The 19,128-nt window shown below is 32.8% G+C and overlaps 2 protein-coding genes across 6 annotated transcripts; one reads left to right on the forward strand and one right to left on the reverse strand.

The window, feature by feature from the left end:
- LOC109343776 (stromal cell-derived factor 2-like protein) lies at nt 3,944–7,423 on the reverse strand. The gene is made up of 6 exons (XM_019582246.1): nt 7,072–7,423; nt 6,807–6,953; nt 6,040–6,180; nt 4,783–4,832; nt 4,570–4,699; nt 3,944–4,251 (listed from the first exon to the last, which is right to left on the reverse strand). Exons 1-6 carry the CDS (start codon nt 7,180–7,182, stop codon nt 4,168–4,170), a joined length of 663 nt encoding a protein of 220 aa, XP_019437791.1. The 5' UTR covers nt 7,183–7,423; the 3' UTR covers nt 3,944–4,167.
- Nucleotides 10,223–18,549, forward strand: LOC109343777 (muscle M-line assembly protein unc-89-like). Of its 5 annotated transcripts, none has more exons than XM_019582249.1 (14): nt 10,223–10,523; nt 12,988–13,191; nt 13,291–13,472; nt 13,801–13,927; nt 14,046–14,243; nt 14,344–14,391; nt 14,509–15,405; nt 15,533–15,640; nt 16,386–16,459; nt 16,606–16,657; nt 16,855–16,944; nt 17,080–17,123; nt 17,634–17,708; nt 17,782–18,549. In XM_019582249.1, the coding sequence occupies exons 1-14, from the start codon at nt 10,380–10,382 to the stop codon at nt 18,260–18,262; spliced, it is 2,724 nt and encodes a 907-aa protein (XP_019437794.1). In that variant the 5' UTR covers nt 10,223–10,379; the 3' UTR covers nt 18,263–18,549. The 5 variants fall into 5 exon arrangements, with proteins under 5 accessions (XP_019437794.1, XP_019437792.1, XP_019437796.1 ...); XM_019582248.1 differs by having other exon boundaries at nt 10,224–10,523; nt 14,497–15,405; nt 17,782–18,547; XM_019582247.1 differs by having other exon boundaries at nt 12,988–13,472; nt 14,497–15,405.

Genomic DNA, 19,128 nt, shown 5'->3' on the forward strand with positions numbered 1-19,128 from the left:
ACTTGGAGTAACTCATGTTATAGAAAAAAATGGTAGAAGTGTGAATTTTGTGTTTTTATTTATTTATTTATTTTTTACTTTTAGGTAAAGATAAATAAATGTATTAATATATCTAACATTATGCTCAATATCTCACTGCTTTAATAGTCTTACTTATCACTGGAAACTTGCACACAAGTGTTGTGTTGTATATGTGTGCACTGCACATTGTTGGCCCCATCAGTATTATTATGGGTACAGGCATGGGCATTACAAAAGTGCATATCTTCATTGATAATAATTATAAAAAAGAACTTCAAAGTTTTAACTGCAAAAATGTGATGATTTTAATGTGGTACTGTGGATGAACCATGACTGTGCATTGTGCTCCATTTCTAACTGTAGAATGTATTCTCCTGTGCTTCATAGATGAGAGTTTATCAAATTGTGGTGGCAGTATTTGAGTTATGGTTTTATATAAAGAGAATTACTGGTTGGAACATCGAATCCTGAAGCTTGGCGTAACGGCAAGTTTGTTGCTTAGTAATTACAGAGTCCCATGTTCAAATTCTAGAAACAGTCTATCTGTTTGTGAGGATAAAACTGCATACATTTATCCTGTGAGAGATTCGTGCTCTGGACTGTCTATTTTTTATGGTTTGGAACATCAAATGCGATTTTATAACTTAACATTCATGGCCAATAGTAAAATGTTATAGCTGCAAGCAGAAAATGAAATTCAAATAACATCAATTAGATGGGCCTGAAAACTTTGCCTAGTTATTTTTCATCAAATTCAATTTAGCCAAACAAGTAGGTGAGAAATTTACTTCATAATAATGTATTTTCTCATACAAGGATATAAGTTATATCCTTAAGTCAATAAAATTATGACATGTGTCATATTTAACTGTTTTCTATAAAAATATTTCTAAAATAAATAAAATAATACACATATCATATTTTTACTTACCGAATGAGATAAATTATCTCCTGATATAACTGCTTGAATATACATTTTATTTAGAACTCAGACAAAGCTGTTAAGTGGGGCTATAAGTTGCTGTCCTTGCAGGCTGTGTTAGGCAAGGTTAGTGGTTTCAGATTTTCAGTATTTTGAGTCTGTTTTAATAGAAAATTACTATAACAATTTTTTTGTAAAATAATAAGACATGCTTGTTGACTTTCAACAACCACATTTATATTCTGCAATAGTTCTGACTATTTTTTCTAGTAGTATATTTTTTCTGTAACTCTTTCTTGTTAGGACTATACAATTAAAAGTTAGTGTTGTGGCCATAAATTCATTACTAGGTCCACTAATTTATTTTGGAAAACATTTATAGGGACCAGTGCATTAATTTGATCACCAACTCATATTAGATTAATTATTGGGATTAGTAGAATAAATAACCCAAGTAAATAAAAATAAATTTTACTTCATATAATTGCACATGTAAATAAAATATTATGCCTTGAACTTTCAACAAGCAAATTAATCACATCAGAATTAGTATAGGGACCCACGATATCAAAAGTACATGATTTGCTGCAATTTTCTAAGAGAATCCTCATGATTCAGCAACTAGAATAATGTAAAAAAAGTACAAATGTAACATGTTGAATAATCTAGTAATTACATGATGGAAACTTGTGTATGTTTAAAGTGAGCTAGTAAACTGATTAGATTCAATGGAGATTTCAACCAATAAATGATTTAAGGGTTGATATAAGTTAACTTTAGAGGTGAATTCATGTAGGGGTGGGTAGGACCCGACCCTACCCGCTCACCCGGCACGGCCCGATTATGATTGGGTCTGAATAGGGTTGGGTCTGATTGTGTCTAGGGTCGAGTTCCGCGTTCCAAAAATAGACTCAATCAATATTTATGGTCGAGTAGAGACCAAACATGACCCGGTCCGCCTGTCCGAGGCCACTCGTTCATCATGTTTGTATGTGTTTCTACTCAAATGTGTATAGAGTAATGATACCATTTTGGTCGAAAGTATCATTTATTCTTTAATTTTTTCATAATATATACATGATTAATAATACATGTATACATATATCATTTTATATATCAAACTACATATTCTAAAATGAGTATGTATTATATTTAATCAGGTCTAGGATCGGGTCGGGTTTAAAGGCTGACTCAGTCGCTATATATATTAAATTCATGCTAATTAACTACAATCATATTAAAAAACTACAATTTCATGTGTGAACAACTAATAGATTTGTCCCTTCTGCAGTCACAAATGTTGAAAAGTAATAAGAAGAAGCAGAAGAAAAACAAGGTAAAAGTGACAATATGAGTATCTAACTACAGATTGAGCAATTAAATTTGGTTTCTGTAGTACAAGTTCTGCTAAAGGCAAAAAAGGGTTCACCATTTATGAGAAGGACCACCTCTACCAGTACAATATTCCATTATCTGTGTTTATAGCTATAGATAGATCCTACATCAGATGTATCACATAGCCCTGTTTTGTCAATTCAGAGATATATCCCTTAAGAGTTAGGGGAGTACTGACTTACCATAAATTGTGTTACATTTTACATAACTAGCACATGATGCATCATCACTACTATTGCACTAAGGTTTTATAGTGGAAATACCAATTATTTAAATTTTGGCTGCACCGTTGTGATGATCACCGCAACCGCATTATATTGTAATTGCGGTGTGATTCCAAATCACAACGATGTGGCTGTATCAGGCTGCAACGTAACTGCATCAGGCCGCATCAAATTCAAAAATATTATTTTAATTACAACATAATTCACATCGCAATGACCACAATCATAATAAGTACAATCGCGGCCGCAATTTAAAACATTTAGTGGAACCGAGTGAGTGTTACATATAGACTATTTTGGAAATCTAGTGGTGAAAACATGGAAAATTGGCAAAGTCTTATTGCACATCACTGCAATGCACGTGTAGATTGTAGACACTTATTCATGTATAGCAAGTAACATGTATGGTCCTGTCTGTGACCTATATGCACCTTTGCTACATGCAATGTCTATGTCATTGAGTCATTTTTGCATTACTAATTCGTTCACCATTATTGAACATGAAAAATATGAAATCACATTTCCAGGTTCTAGGCCAAAACATAATATGAACTAATGAATAAATTCTTACATAATTGTAGCCAACCATTTAGATTATTAGTACTTTAGAGTAGTTTTGTTTTGGCTTATTTTCTAAGATAAATGTTTTTTATTTTGGAATAAACGCTTTAGACATTTTTATATCTATTAGTTTGGCTTTTGGAAAAAAAAACTGATTATAAAAACCATGTTTTACATATAGATGCACACATGATCTGAGATAATTAGCTGATTTAACTAATACAATGGAATACCGATTTGATTCTGTCATAAGGTGAAACCTGATCAATCTGACCAATCGTTAATTCAATTGGCAGATTGAGAAACCTGACTTTAACAACCTCCATATCGTATTTAATGTAATGCCATTTTGAATTGACAGTCTAGAATTCAAAAACAAAGTATGCACACATGCATGTCTCCTATGGTTCGTTTATAAGTTACGGAAAAAGTTCGGAACCATGAAATAGACTTGTAAAGTATCTCTGAAACATTTTCATTCTAAAACTCAACTCTTTAATAATAAAAAGAGCATGTTGTGCAGATCCCATGGCCTTCATCAAACTCTTTCACTGTCCTGTAATTATCTCCCGAACATTTTTATCAATTTTATTAGCTTCCTTTTGCAATTTTATGTATGTTGGTTGATTGGATTGCTAAAAAAATATGAATAGTTACACAAAGTACATATAGAGCTCTCCAAATTCGGTTCTTGTGCCAAAAATGAATATGGAAATAGTTTGGGGCATACATTTGATAATATTACTAAACTTATTAATCAACTTGAAAAAGGAAGTTCTATTGTTTGTGAACTCGCCAATCGGCACATTGCATAACGAAATAATAGTTACTGCAAGTATTTTCTGGGAGGAAAGGGGCTGCACTGGCTTAATATAAAAATGAACAGAAGACAAAAATATAACTATCATTATATGATCCTGAAAGTGCTTATGTTTAATTTCATTCAACAAACAAACTACATCTATTATCAGAAATGGTAGCAGCCACCAAAAAATTCCATGATCCATGTTACCTATTTGGACAAAGCATTAAAACTAGTTAACTTCATTTGCTTTCAGTAATTGGAAGGTAGACGCCTTCTGCTGCCAACCAGACATTCTCGGCACGCTTTTCTCGAACACCACAAACCTAATAAAACACAGCAAATGACAAAATTGATGATCCACTTCCAACATTTTAGTTACATATGACATAAAATGGACTGTAAATCCCACCGTCACTATTCCTTGGACATAACAAAATTATAGATACGTGCTTAAATCATTTGCAGAATACTTCTTTTGTTGCTGCACTCTAAAGTATATAATACTTACATATATGAAAAAGCAAAAGCAGCAAATACCAAAAAAGAATCAGAGAATAGAATTTATTTGCACTCGTATAGTTCTTCAATATATAATTGATTACAAGAGAATACAAAATTTCGGTTTCCAAGTCATTTCTTACCTCCTGCTGCCCTCCAGCAATTCGAGTGTATTTCTTATCATGACTGTGCAGATAGCCTCCAGTGTCAACATGTTGAAGCCGAATCTTTTGATCTTGCTTCCAAGTCTTCCCGCTTCCTTCTATTGTAAGCCTGGTGAAAATAAAACCAATATAAATCACCTTACAGAATATTGAGTTGGAAATATCATTATTTATTGTTTTATTATATCTTACTTCCAATGGTCCCCAGTGTCAGACTCGGTCTCTCCTCCAAAGCAGCTCACCTATATTCAATTCAAATTGACAAACTCGGGAAAATATTATACTTGAATCAAAATTCTAACTTTAATCATGAGCTCATTCAAATACAAAGGACAATAAAAAAGATATAAAGGATTACAAAAATGCATGTTTCAATCTATGTTCTCCATAGTTCAAAAATGTAGCATGGTCAAAATTTTCTTGCACCAGTCTATTAGAATTTAGAGGGAAGATATAGACATGACGAAATAACTCAGAAGTGGTGGTGGATTGCACAAGTGTTGATTTATAGTACAACATGCAAGATCTAACGAACCATATGGTCAGTAACATAGATGAAAGATCAATGGATGCCACTGAGATGATAGTCTTTATTTTGATTTATATCATAAAAGAGAAAAAGAGATGCCTCAAAGTGTTACAGTAGTCCATTTTGCTAAAGGTGGAGGATAAGATTAGGCTCAATCCATAGGACACATTTGAAGATATATGTTAGTTGAGACCAAAAGCTAATAAAACCTAGTGGGAATATAGAGAAGATTTAAAATATTATAGTCTTTATGTTATATAAGAGAACATAGAACTTTTGCTACATGGTACATTAAAGCATTAAATTAGCGAGGGTGAGAACTTTTGATTATTAGGCAAAACGTCGAGATATATCAAAACGGGGCATTTTCATTATCTGTGGTAAATGGCTAACAAGTAATATGCAATGCAGAGCACAAATAAAAATTCATAGAATGTCTATCACAATTAATAGGCCTAAGATGAGTTGCTTAAGAGTATACAGTATTACAAGTGCAAAATTTTGTTCAACCAATTTGCATGTCTATCAAGTGGCAAGCTTTAAAAAACAAAGTTGGACTGTTTCAGGAACATATCTCGGCAAGAGTGTAGAGCATAAGAGTACGTTCAAGTAACACAGATGAGTGATAACTTCATGATAGGGGATACGTTTGTTCAATGATAAGAGGTTTTTAATTAAATTAAGATGAAAAGGACTCCCACAATACATAATAGAGACTCCAGGACTAAAAAAGCAAGCAGCTTTGCTATTTAGACAAATTTTGAGAAAACAAATCATATTCACATACATTTATCTAGTCTACCTTGGTATCACATTCACGTAAATCAAATGTTATTACACACGTAAATCAAATGTTGTCTAAAAACATTTCTCAAAAGAAAATGATGTTGGAATACCCAAAAAAAACAATCACGAAATACCTCAAGATTGTGTGATATTGGGGATGCATGCAAATGGCTATGCAGCCACTTCCTCGTCCTCATATGCTGCAGTCTAATGAGTGTTCCACTTTTAATGGTGTCACCTTGTTTAGCAGAAGATTCTAGCTCAGGTTTAACAACCTGAAAAAAGAACACATATCTCAAGTCAAGTTCAATACTCAATACAAACATAAAATGCCAAGTAGTAATTTATTTGCTGAAAATAGGGAATCATAATGACCTTCCTTGGGGATAACTTAATCACCCATTGTTCTTGCTTTACCAATTTCCTCCAAGATTATATTATCGTTATACTTACATGATGATTGAAATTACAATAACCTCCTTCAACAAGAGAGGCATCAAGTGCACTTAAATAAACGTCACTATCATTTCACTTAGACATAGGTTTAAATGCATAATACAACAAAATTGACTCTCATGACACTGGAAAAACATCGACATAGGTTTCTTAAAAAAAACTATTTATAGAAAATATTTAAATAAGATATTAGCAGCCAATTACTTATAAGAACAAAAGCCAAAATTGAGAACTGTTGGTTCCAGTAACAAAGAGCTAGGTTTCACATTAGCAAAATCTCATGTTCTAGTCTTGTGAATGAAAAAATTATAGCCTGAGAAAACATGCACCTTAAATGATTCTTTCAAAATGGACTCGGATTAATCAAAGTCCAAAGCAAATTTCTAATATCCAGAATTTCAAGCCAATACAATTATAACTTAAAGCGTAGATATAAGGAATGTACCCAGTAACTATTGGAATCATCAACACTGGGAAAACCAGTAACCGATTGTTGTCCACTTCCAGAACCATATGGCACCTCATGAGAATGCAACCGAACTTTCGTCTTCTCATGCATAAGCTTCAACACCGATCCATAAGTAATCTGCACCTATAACCGCACCAGATCAAACACAAATCAAACTATCAATCACCACCAAAACATAAATTATAAGATCCATAACCCTAATTGCAACAAAAATGACAAAAATTAAAAATTAAATAAAAACCTCGACGCCTTCGGAAGAAGCAGCAGATACAGAAGAAGTAGGAGAATAAGGTAAATCAGAATCAAGAGAGAGGAAAAGGAAGAGTGCGAGAGAGAAGAAAGCGATAGCCATAACGAAGAGTAATGCGATGAACCAGTTCTGTTGCCAGAACGGGAATTCAGATTCTGAAGTTCTGATTGATTCCCTGTACACGATTCGGGTCGACCCGGTTGGTTGTGAAGAAGGAGAAGAAGAAGATGAAGAAGTTTTTCTTCGAGACACACTCTGCGACCCTGATGAAGCCACGGTTCGACCCGGTTTAATATCCAGATTTGAACATTGAGAAAAAAAGAGAGAGAGAGTTTAAGTTTTTATTAGCTGAGAGCAATGAACACGGAGAAGAGGACTCTCGTACGTAGTTCTTAACCAATTGTTAAAGGACACGTACGTATGTGGATGACGTGGTGGGTTATTAGTGGTTGTTGGTTTCTGTTAGAATAAAAAGGAAATTTGATTTGGGCTTCAATTTTATTGGCCCGAGTCCATATATTTAGGGTGACTTTATATTTATTCAGTTAAATTTGTTATTTAGGGTCATAGATTTGATTAATCAACTAAATGAGTTGATAAGATTTGTTAGTGGTAAGTGAAAATAATTAGTATGAAATAATTGCATCTTATATACATGCTTACAGATAAAAGATAAAATATACACTTTAAAATAATAATATAACTACTAACTAATTTTTAATATTTATCATTTATATGCAACTATATGACTCGGGATTTCTACCCTCACAATTTTTACATGCAAAAGTAATCTTATTTGGCTCTCCATACACATAAATATATATATATTAAACAAAATTTTATAATAAATATACATATATAATATATAAGTCAGAATTTGTTTACACCCAAATTAAATTATACTAGTTATACTCAATCTTAGTTATTAATTTTTTTTAAATCTAACAGACCAAATGTGTAAGTGAAATAAGTGATGAGAGAGAAAAATATAAATTTTATATAAAATTTAAGTTTCACATATTTGGTTCGCTAGATTTAAAAGAATCAATGAATGAGATTGAATGTAACTAGTGTAAGTTAATTTTGATGTAAATTGGTCTCCCCTATATATCATGTATATTAAAATTAAATTTCTTGATACAACCTGATTTAAAGGTTTCATATATCAAGAGATATATGTTTACACTCAATTTAAGTTACATTAATTACCTTCAATCTTGACCGTTCATTTTCTTAAATCCAATAGACCAAATGGACGAAACTTAAAAGTTATTTAATATTTTTTTTTCTCTCATCGTTTATTTTACTCACTCATTTGGTCCGTTAGATTTAAGAAAATGAATGACTGAGATTGAGTATAATTAGTGTAACTTAAATTGAGTGTAAATTGATCATTCTTCTTTATTTATATATATATATATATATAAATACTCATTAGTGGAGTTAATTAGTGATATATATAAATATGAATTTATTAGCAGGTTTACAAATTGGTGAACTTTTATTAATTCAATTTTAAGTTTAAAATAATAATTTATGTTGAGTTCAAATAAAGTATTAAGGAGTTTGAGTTTTCCACCATACTTGTGTGGGGTAGAAGATAAATGAGTTAAGTAATTCAAATTTGCAAGGTTGTTATAGTCCAATGCGTTGGACATGAATATTACAATGTAACCCGTGGTCAATTTCTCTCTTAACCTATATTTGAGAGTTAAATAATAAAAACAAAATTAGAGGAATCATAGGGTAAGGAGGGGGAAATGAAAACAAATAAAGTAAATTTTCTTACTTGTTTAGGACTCACACGAGTATAACATTTAGATGATGGAGAGAAAATAATGTTAATCTAAAAAAATTGTATTAGTTTTCCTTTAAAAGTATAATTAATAGAGAGAAATGAAAATAGTTAATTAAATAAAATTTTACTAAAGATATTTACATACTTTAATATGTTTGTCTTCATATAAACTCCTACTTGGAGAATCATGAAAAAAAATGTTTGAATTAAAGTGAGTTAGTGAAAGGGGCAAAATAATATTGGTATATTCTTGATATAGTTATCTGGACTATGATTTCGTTTAAAAAAAACCTTTCCATCCAAGTTTCCCATTTGATCAAACATCATGTATGCTTAAGCCATTCGGCCCCATCGATGAAAAAGAAAATCAAATTGTATTTACATAAGAGTGTAATATATATACACTAAACTTTATATATAATTAGTCAATGCATTATCTATTATTTATTTCTATTAATTTTATTTAAAAATTAATGATAATTTAAAATCAATAGTGGATAATACAGTGTAAAAAACTCTTAAACTATTAGTATATATATATATTTGTCTCTTCATATAATTTAGAGTAAATTACACTGACATCCCTTAAGTTTTAGTGAAATTAGACGAACCACCTCTCATTTTTTTATACATACACAAACCGCCCTAATTTTTATACTTTCGTTATATTGACCACTCCTACATGAGAAATAAGTGTAATTTTTTGAACAAAAAATGTGATAAATGTAATTAAGTTAAACAAAACATGATATATATTGTGGAGACAAATCCAAATAATATTAGTCGATATCTCTTTATTGTTTTTGGTTCGTTACAATATAAGAACGATTTAAACAATATCTATTTAGAATTGTTGATGCATTTTGTAACAAAAAATAATAAAAACACATTGATTTGTATATTATTTGAATTTTTCCTCACAATATACCATATTTTGTTTAACTTAATTGCATTTATCACAATTTTTGTTTAAAAAATTACACTTATTTCTCATGCAAGGTTGACCAGTGTAAGTAAAGTATAAAAACCAGGGGTTTGTGTAGGCGTAAAAAAATGATGAGTAATTTATGTAATTTCACTAAAACTCAGGAGATGTTGGTGTAATTACTCTGTAATTTATCAAATGTCAAATAAACTAGGGAGAGACAAAATCAACGGTCAAGAGAAATCTACGTGGGCCAGAATTTGATGAAAATCCAAAATGCGAATTCCATTCCCAAATTTAACTCAATTTCACGAACCCGCCAAATCCAAAAAGTTCCGCGTAAGAAACTAGAAAATAGCGCAAAGTGGAAAAAACTTTTATTTTGTATGATAATTTATCAAGAGATTTTCGATTTCAAAATATTCCGAAAATCTCACTTCACCTTCTCTTTCACTTTCTCTCTATTTCCCTCTTCTCTGTTCTACAGTCGAATCAGAAATAAACATTTTATTGAAAGGAACCATTGCCTCTTTTGTTTAATTACAAAATCTGATTTCAGTTTCGGTGGAAGCGGTTATGGAAGATATAGAGGAAGAGGTTCAGAAAACGGTGCTACCAACGGCGGATTCGGATCCAGAGCTTGAAGAGAAGCTTCTCGAAGTTGGAGGAAAGCTCGTAGAGCCTCCTTCTTCGGTGGAGGAGCTTCTCTCTCTTCTAGATGTAAGCAAATCTCTTTCGTTTCTTCAATTCAATCATATTATTTCAATCTTTGTGTTCAAATTCTGATTTTCGTTTTCTTGTTCTTTTTTTATTATGGCTTAGTGGCTCCGTAATTCGAATTTAACTCGCGAGTCATTTCATTTTCGTTTTGCTTGTTGTTGCATGTCGTTGTGTATATGATGTATAAATTTCTGAACTGGATACCTGAAATCGTAAACTGGTTGATGAAATCTATAGTATGTGATGTTTTTGTGAGGGTTTGGTAGAAAATAAAGCTTGACTGTATTTTTTGTTCATCAACTTTTGCTCATGTACCAATTCGTCCCACGGTTTGTATTTTTCTTGGCAGTTTAGGTCTCAAACTTTTTAATTTATGCAATGTTAGTGGTTCCGTCAAATTTCGATCTACAATTAACAAAAGACATTAGGCTGGCTATTAGTTACACAGGCTTTTCCCATTATTTTGGACGGAAACTTGATGTAAGGCTAGCATTGCATAAACAAAACTTTGAGACCAAAATTGTTAGAAAAATGTCTAGGGAGGAACGCACATGATTAAAAGCTGAAATATAAGTACTTGGAATGTGAACCGCACCTTGGATGTCGACAAGAGAGTATTGCACCTGGTAACTTTGGTCCTAAACAAGTGATGTAATTGGAGAAATTTGAATTTGGTACAGGTATTTGAGTATGTTCAGTTTCAGTTGATTTGTTGATTGTCAGAATTAGTGATTAATATACATAGGAAATGACATTAAGTTGAAAAGGACCTTTTTACATTTAGCATTGGGTTGACAAGTTTGTAGAAAGTTTGTGAAGTATATAGTTGGTGGAGGAGGTAAACATTTTAAGTAATCTGTTTTGAAAAGGCATGCTTGCTCGTGTGATAATTGTAGAAGAACAATATGCACTTCCTCAATTTTGGAAATTGTGATATTCATAATACCTTTATTGTAAATGCTATAAATAATACTTTAGTTGCGAGTTTAGATATTTGGAATTTCAAGGTAAAAAAACACTGTTGTACAAATAAATGCTTCCAGAAGTAAGTGACTAAAAATAGATGCTTCGTTTTGCTTCCAGAAGTAAGTGACTAAAAATAAGTTTTTGCGTTGACTAATTACCTATGCATATCACTTTTCTTGCTACAAATCCTGGTTTAAGGCATTAAAAACTTGATAGTGAAAGGGACCTTCTTGAAACTGTATTGTTTAGCCCTAATTTGGAACATTATACAACTGCATTTATTGTTAGTAAATTATGCTACACTAGTTTTTTGTGCATGTAAAGCGTAATGAACACACAAAATGCGCAGGAGGAACTAATATAAGTAAAATTGAAAAATAAAAAAATCATTATATTTTTTTACCTTCCATCATCCTTGTTAATTACTTATGCTCCGAACTAAACTACAGTATAAAAGATTCCTGGTAGTAGAAATTTTACAGTGAAAAACATTTGCTACAATTATGTTCATCCACTAAATGAAATAGATTTTATTGTTGTCGACAATTTTATAACATGTCAATGTTAATATCATGAGTTTGCAAATTAAAATTTAGACCATTTTTGCAACACTTTTTATTGTTTTTTGATTCCAACACTGTCTTATTTCATAAATATTGACCATTGTTGTCTATAGTTCAACTGGTTGCTCATAATATCAATGAGGGCTAACTTACACTTTTGGTCCTCTTGCATTATTTGAAATTTGGTCTTCTATTATATATGACCCAATTTGGTCCTTGAAATTTTGAAGTTGTTCCTTTCTATCAACACTGTTATAACAGTGTTAAGTATCTCACAGTAGTTCACAGGAATCTGGTTTCCAGCAAAGGAGGAAAGGGAAGAAATAAGGAAAAATAGTGAGAAAGAGTAAAGGAGAGAGAGCCTAGCTTCCAGTGAACATCGCTCATATTCTGACAAACTATTAGATCTGACACTGTTATTGTGGTGTTGACAGAAAGGATGAACTTGGAACAACTTTAGACTTAAAGAATCAAATCTGCTTGTTTACTACAGATTGAACCAAATCAAAACATTAGATTAAGTTAGAGGATTGTTTTTTTGATGAATTTTTTGTGTTGAATTATTTTTACGTTGTGTTCCTCTCCCTGAACAAACTCGATGAATTATCTGTGTGCATGCCTAAGGTGTGTGAAAATAAAAAAAATGCTAACTTTTCTTGTCATTGTTTTAACTTTCTCTGTTGACCAAGTAATCTTTTAAGCTTGACATATGATGGAGAGTTGTTATTTACACATTATTAATTATGCATCTGACTTTCAGTAACTGTAAGACAGGTTGACTTTATATTTTTGTATTTTTATTATCTGAAATTTTTTGCTGAAAAGTTCCTCTCTGGTAAAAGATATGCAAATTTAAAAAATATACTCCTTGCTTTATGAATGACCAGTACTCGTTTTTATGATCTTATGTATTCATTTTGTCCTTTGTACTGCAGCAAGTTGATAGTTTCCTATCAAGGGTTGAACAGTCACCTTCTATCTCTATGCAAAATGCCCTCTCTCCATCATTGAAAGCATTCATTGCTGATGAACTTTTAAGACATTCAGATGCTGATGTCAAAGTTGCAGTTGCCTCTTGCATCAGTGAAGTAACAAGAATCACTGCACCTGAAACTCCTTATGATGATGACCAAATGAAGGTGTTCATAACTACTTCCTATCACATACTCAATGAAACTGACTTTATATTGTTTTTACTAATGAAATCAGTTAAATTTTACTTATTACATTTTGTGCAGGAAGTCTTTCAATTAATCATATCTTCATTTGAAAATCTATATGATAAGACAAGTCAGTCGTATGCAAAAAGAATCTCAATTCTTGAAACTGTTGCGAAAGTCAGATCATGCGTGGTAATGTTGGACCTTGAATGTGACGCCCAAATTTCGAAGATGTTTCAGCATTTCTTGAAGGAGATAAGGTAAGGAAGGCTGTAGGAGTTGCTGCATACAAGTGTGGCATCATCACAACTTTGGACACTGTCACTTATCCCTGCCCCCAACCTAGTGGGATCATGGCTTGGTTGTTGTTGTTGTCACATATGTTTTTCATTCAAACAGGATCTGTCCTTTGATAATACTCTCTCCTTGAGCTATCTTAATGTGTTCTGCTGATTAATACCTTGCAACATGTAGTAACATAAGTGATTTTCCATATTTTTATTACATACACACAAAAGCATTTCAATAGACAGTTGAGGGCTCTTGGTGCAGGTTGTGATTCTAATATGCTGTATTTGAAACTTCCAGGGAACATCACCCAGAGAATGTTTTTACATCCATGGAAATAATTATGACCCTCGTCCTGGAGGAAAGTGAAGATATATCCCTGGAACTACTCTCTCCACTCATGGATAGTGTTAAGAAAGACAATGAGGTTTGCATTTTACAGTTTTATTTCCAATCTTTCTAGTACATTGTGATTTTGAACTTTAACTTTGTTTTGATATTCATATTTTTACTACTTTGGTGTCGTGATAATCATCATGATCCAGGAAGTTTTTCCAATTGCTAAAAAGTTGGGGGTGAGGGTCCTTGAAACTTGTGCAACCAAGCTTAAACCCTACTTATTGCAAGCAGTGAAAAGCTTGGGTATTTCTTTGGATGATTATAGTACGATACTTGCCTCAATATGCCAAGGTGCATCTAATAGCCTGGAGCAAAATGATATATGTGTTACTAGAGAGCAGACAGTAAGTTTTCTATTGGTCTTTTATTAATTAATATTGGCTTTAAAATAATTAATGATGTGAAAATTTATGGTGAAGTTTCTATTGGTTATTGAATTTTTAGGAAGATGAGAGCAAGTTAGCAAAACAGTCATCTGAGGAGTCAAAGCAAGTATGTTTCTTCCCCCTTGTACTTTTGTTTTTTATTTGTCTGTTATTGTTCTGGATTTTATTTTCCAGAATTGAACAGTGGAACATGTTAATTTTGATTGGTCAGATGGTTAAAAAGGATATAACAGAAGCAGTACCTTCTCATCAAGATATTGCGGTCAGATGCATATCTCCCAAGTCAGTCACGAGTAATGGCGCTGCAAAGATTGGAGAAGATTTTTGTTTAGGAGATTCAAAGTCCCTTAAGAGGCAAGAGGTTACTGATTGTTCTGATAAGTCCAAAGATGTGAGTGTATCTGGTTACGAGGAGCCCAATGGTTTGGACACTAAAAAGGTTGACAAGAGGGAACAAAAGCCAGAACATCCGACCAGGAAGCGGGGAAGGAAATCTAGCTCTTCAACCAAGTTGGTTGAACCTTTTGAGGGTCACGTTGCTGCTAATGAGAAAGAAGCTGAGAAAATGCTTGACTCTGAAAATCACAGTGAGGAGGTTCCCAGTTCACTTCATGAGAATGCTTCTGTTGAAGCAGCAGGACCTTCAGAGAATGACAAAGATATTGATGCTAAGATTTCGTCTCCAAAAGCAGGCCATGGTGAATCTGAAGTTATTGGTTCTTCACCAGCGGAGGGACTCCATGACAGAAATCATTCAAAGAAAATTGCATGCGCAAAAACAAAGGATGTCCATGCAAAAGAAGTAGCTACAGAGGACTTTTCAAAGGTGAATGATGTAACTAGCGACTCTGATGTCAAACCTGCCAAACAGTCTGCGCAAAAGGCACTTGGTCTGAAGTCTGATCTGAAAAAAACTTCTGTGGCTGATTCAGTCAAAAAAGAAAGTGTGACCACAAGCGATACAGATGCCAAAAAGCAGGCAGCTAAGAAATCAGATAAAATCAACAAGGGTGATGATGGATCCTCCTCAAGACAGCCAGAGGAAAAGAAAAAGTCAGGACGGGGGAAAGCTAGCTTTGAAAAGGGTGTAGTGAAATCTTCTGCTAAAGATGCGGATGTGGTAATTTTTTATGCTTTCTGTAGAGTCTGTTTCTCTGCTGCTATTTATTAATATTACTGCAACATGATTTTGTTTTGCTGTATTTTATTAAAAAATGAAAATAATGAAATTATTGTTAATTATTTAGGAAGTGGTGTCTTCTCCAAGGTCCGGTACAAAATCAACTAAAAATGAAAGTTTAGTGGAAACTCCCAAGACAAATGTGAAGAGGAAACACTCCTCGCAAACTGGAAATGTATGTATCCCGTTCCCACAATTCTAAAACACAATAACATGGACACATCATGTTATCCTACGGGAAATCCTTTCTGCAGCTACATGGTTTCTAAGCTGAACATTTATAGCAGGTTCAAATCTGTTGGTTTTCTTTTTAAACGCACAACAGATTCAGTGAAATATTACTTCCTATTCCTTTATAAGTGTCATTTGTTTTGATTTTTTCCATTTATCTGTCATTGTCAAGTTTCTAAGACAATATTAATTACTTCATCAATTATCCTTTTCCTCAAATCCTGGAAACAATTTCTTTGCATGGGAGGTTAAGGTTGCCTATGTTTATCCTCCCCAGACCTGAGAGCCTTGTTCAATTGGCCACCCTTTTTCTAGTGAAGCGAGGAGAGGAATTGAGAATGATATAACTGGATGTTTTCTACAATAAGGTGTAATTCCACTATCTTTAGAAATGTGTGTAACCTCCACACATGCGCAAATCACCTAAGGCGTGACTCTATTATTTTTCTACAATAGGATATATTCGAACTTTCTCCCTATTGCATTTACTCTTATTCCTATATTGCTCAGTGTGTTAATTCATCTAATGCAACATTCTCATCTTTGTTACACTGTGTTTATTGTCTTGTTGACTGTTTGCCTCCAACATTGTATAGTATCTCCAATCACTGGAATTCTGGCTGTGTTGCTAATTACATAATCATACTTTATTGTCACTTTGATTGCTAATTATCTAGCTGGTGTTTCAGGAGTCAGATATCAAGGAATACTGTGAAAATCTTGTTGGTTTACGGATTGAAGTTTGGTGGCCAGACGATCGCGAGTAAGTACTTAGCATAAGATTCCAGTGCTGTTTGGCATTTACTTATAAATTGTAATCTTCAATTTTTGTATACATGGTTGCATGAGCTGCTTAGTGTATGGGTCATTGATTTTCTGACCTCTTAATCTGGAATAATGCTTTTACAGGTTTTACAAAGGTGTTATTGATTCTTTTGATCCTGCCGTCAAGAAGCATAAGGTAATTTGCCAGTTATGAAATTATCTCTCTAGCCCCGCTCCTATTGTGTTTCCCCTTTCTGTATTTTGTTGTTGTTTAGCTCTAATCTTTTATGTATGTATACCTTCTATCTTTAAAACGCCAAAAATGCTACTAATAGCATATTTGTTATCTTCTGGTACTTGAAAAAATCTTCTGATACCTGTTATTCATTTTAGGTTAATTATGATGATGGTGAAGTAGAAATATTACATCTTAGAAAGGAAAAGTGGAAGATCATCGAATCTGCTGATTCTGATTTAGATGGGGTTGGTCTCTGCCTTCTTTTATACATTTAATTAAACCTCATACAATAACAACCAAACCTTTATCTCACTAGGTGGGGTCGGCTACACTTAAACCTTACCTGCACACAAAATAATAGCAATTTTTTCTGTTGACAGGATGCAGGAAGTGATTGTGCCAGTCATGATGGTTCCATTGATATGTATGTTCTCCATATTGTTGATGTTGTTTATCAGTAATACATCTTGTGCCTATATTGTTAGGAAAATTCTCCTGTATTATTTGCATGCCTGTTTTCATGGTACAAATATAGTGTTACATTGCCTTTGGAAAGTGAGGCGGGTTCTGTGGTATTTTTCAAAAGCTATTGGAAAACCAAAGCAGTAGGTGTTGTCTGGTATTTTTCAGGTAAAAATATGTTGATAAATTGTGTTGTGTTCTTAGAGAATATTTTATAAATTCAATAAACAACAAATCACTTAACATCTCTTAATAAAATGTATAACCTTATTGTTCTGTTCGCTGGTATTTGGATGGAATCGTGGAAAATAGCAGATTCTGTTGTGCATTGACAATTTGTATTTTTGCATGGTGTGCTTCTTGCTATTGAATATCGGGTGATTCTCTTCGATGCTGTGGCAAGCATGGTGTGCTTTCTTGCTGTTTCTTTACTGGCCTAATTTACATTGCATTATTCTACGGTCTTATTCAGGCCCCCAAGGAAGAAAGGGAAAACTATTGCTGGTGATTCAACTAAGCAAAGAAAGATGGATGCTTCTTCCAAAAGGTTTGTGAACATTAATAATCAACTTTTTTGCTACGCTTTGTTTGATATCTAAATAATCAACTTCAATATCTAGTGCTAAAGAAAAGGTGATCAGTAAATCAAAGGGCACATCCACAAAGTCTAGTGGTAAGTCCAAAGATGGCCGCAAATCCAAAGATTCCCCTACTATTACCAAATCTGATGATGAAGAACCTGGCAGAAAAATTAAGGACAACACTTCTAAAAGTATTGCTGCTGCACAAAAAACGACTGGTAAATCGAAAAACACTGGTGCCTCCAAGACAAGCAAATCAAAGGATGATGATATTAGCACGCCAAAACCCTTTAAGTCGAAGGAAGAAACCCCAAAGAGTGGAAAAACCCAGAAGATTGTTGCTTCCAAAGATGGTGGCAAGTCCAATGACAATAATAGTGGCAAGGTGAAATCTGGTTTATTGAAGAGAAAAGATTCAGAGAATGACGCCTCAGATAAATATAGAAAGGTCAAGGCATTGAGTTCATCAAAGGCACAAGGAAGTGATGCCAAGAGTGGAAAGAAGCGTGAGAGAAGCTAGAAGTAAATAATATTTCTCACTGTTAATTCCTTTACTGCTTGCATCGCTTCTGCTTATTAGTGCACTCTCACTTGCAGCAGCATTCTCAAGTAATTAAACTAAGCCATGTGTTAGGTATCTTGTCATTGTTTGTGGCGATTCCCTCATTGTTGCTACTATTATTATCCGTAGTTAGCCCTAGTTAGTTGTAGGTTCTAGTTGTAGTGTCAGATAGTATATTAAGTCAATTTCTCTTGTTTCTATATTGGATTGCAGAAACCATTTAGTTTGCAACCTTTATTGATATAATGCTTTTGGAGTTAGACTCCTCTCCATTACTTAATATGATAATTATAGAAAAATGCATTGAAAAATCAAAGGATAATTACATTTATATCCTTTAATTTATATTGAAGTTATAACATTACCCTTAAAAATACATTAAAAAAATATAACTGCTTTCTCCTGGAGAATAGTTTGACCGGTGCTTTTACATTACCTCATACCGATAGGCAACTTTCGAAGCTAAAGATTTTTTCAGTTTTAGTAAACATTCCATCGTGACTGTAAATAATAAGAGCACGGGATTTTATTTTTTATACTTTCTGACCCATAAACAGATAAAACTTTAATGGGAAAATCTATTAAAATATTTATATTTATGGAAAATTAGTTGAATTGTTATTATTTAATAATGGAGAAACTAGGTGTGAAAAGAACATATTAAAATATTAACATTTATGGAAAGTTAGTTGAATTGTTATTATTTAATAATGGAGAAACTAGGTGTGAAAAGAACATACTAAAATATCAAAAAATATGAAACAAAGTTTTTCAATATTTTTTGACACTACCAAAGATATTTTTATTTTTTTAAATAATAAATT

The sequence above is a fragment of the Lupinus angustifolius genome, chromosome LG03 (assembly GCF_001865875.1).
Source record: "Lupinus angustifolius cultivar Tanjil chromosome LG03, LupAngTanjil_v1.0, whole genome shotgun sequence".
NCBI lineage: Eukaryota > Viridiplantae > Streptophyta > Magnoliopsida > Fabales > Fabaceae > Lupinus > Lupinus angustifolius.

What these genes read in the sequence shown, in the direction of transcription:
- LOC109343776 (XM_019582246.1), bottom strand. Translation starts at nt 7,182, where the DNA reads ATGGCTATCGCTTTCTTCTCTCTCGCACTCTTCCTTTTCCTCTCTCTT. An exon ending in CAATATCACACAATCTTGAG is followed by an intron (nt 4,833 to 6,039) that starts GTATTTCGTGAT and finishes AATTGAATATAG; the next exon opens with GTGAGCTGCTTTGGAGGAGA. An exon ending in GACACTGGGGACCATTGGAA is followed by an intron (nt 4,700 to 4,782) that starts GTAAGATATAAT and finishes TATTTTCACCAG; the next exon opens with GCTTACAATAGAAGGAAGCG.
- LOC109343777 (XM_019582247.1), top strand. Translation starts at nt 10,380, where the DNA reads ATGGAAGATATAGAGGAAGAGGTTCAGAAAACGGTGCTACCAACGGCG. An exon ending in CATTTCTTGAAGGAGATAAG is followed by an intron (nt 13,473 to 13,800) that starts GTAAGGAAGGCT and finishes TGAAACTTCCAG; the next exon opens with GGAACATCACCCAGAGAATG. An exon ending in CTGATTCTGATTTAGATGGG is followed by an intron (nt 16,945 to 17,079) that starts GTTGGTCTCTGC and finishes TTCTGTTGACAG; the next exon opens with GATGCAGGAAGTGATTGTGC.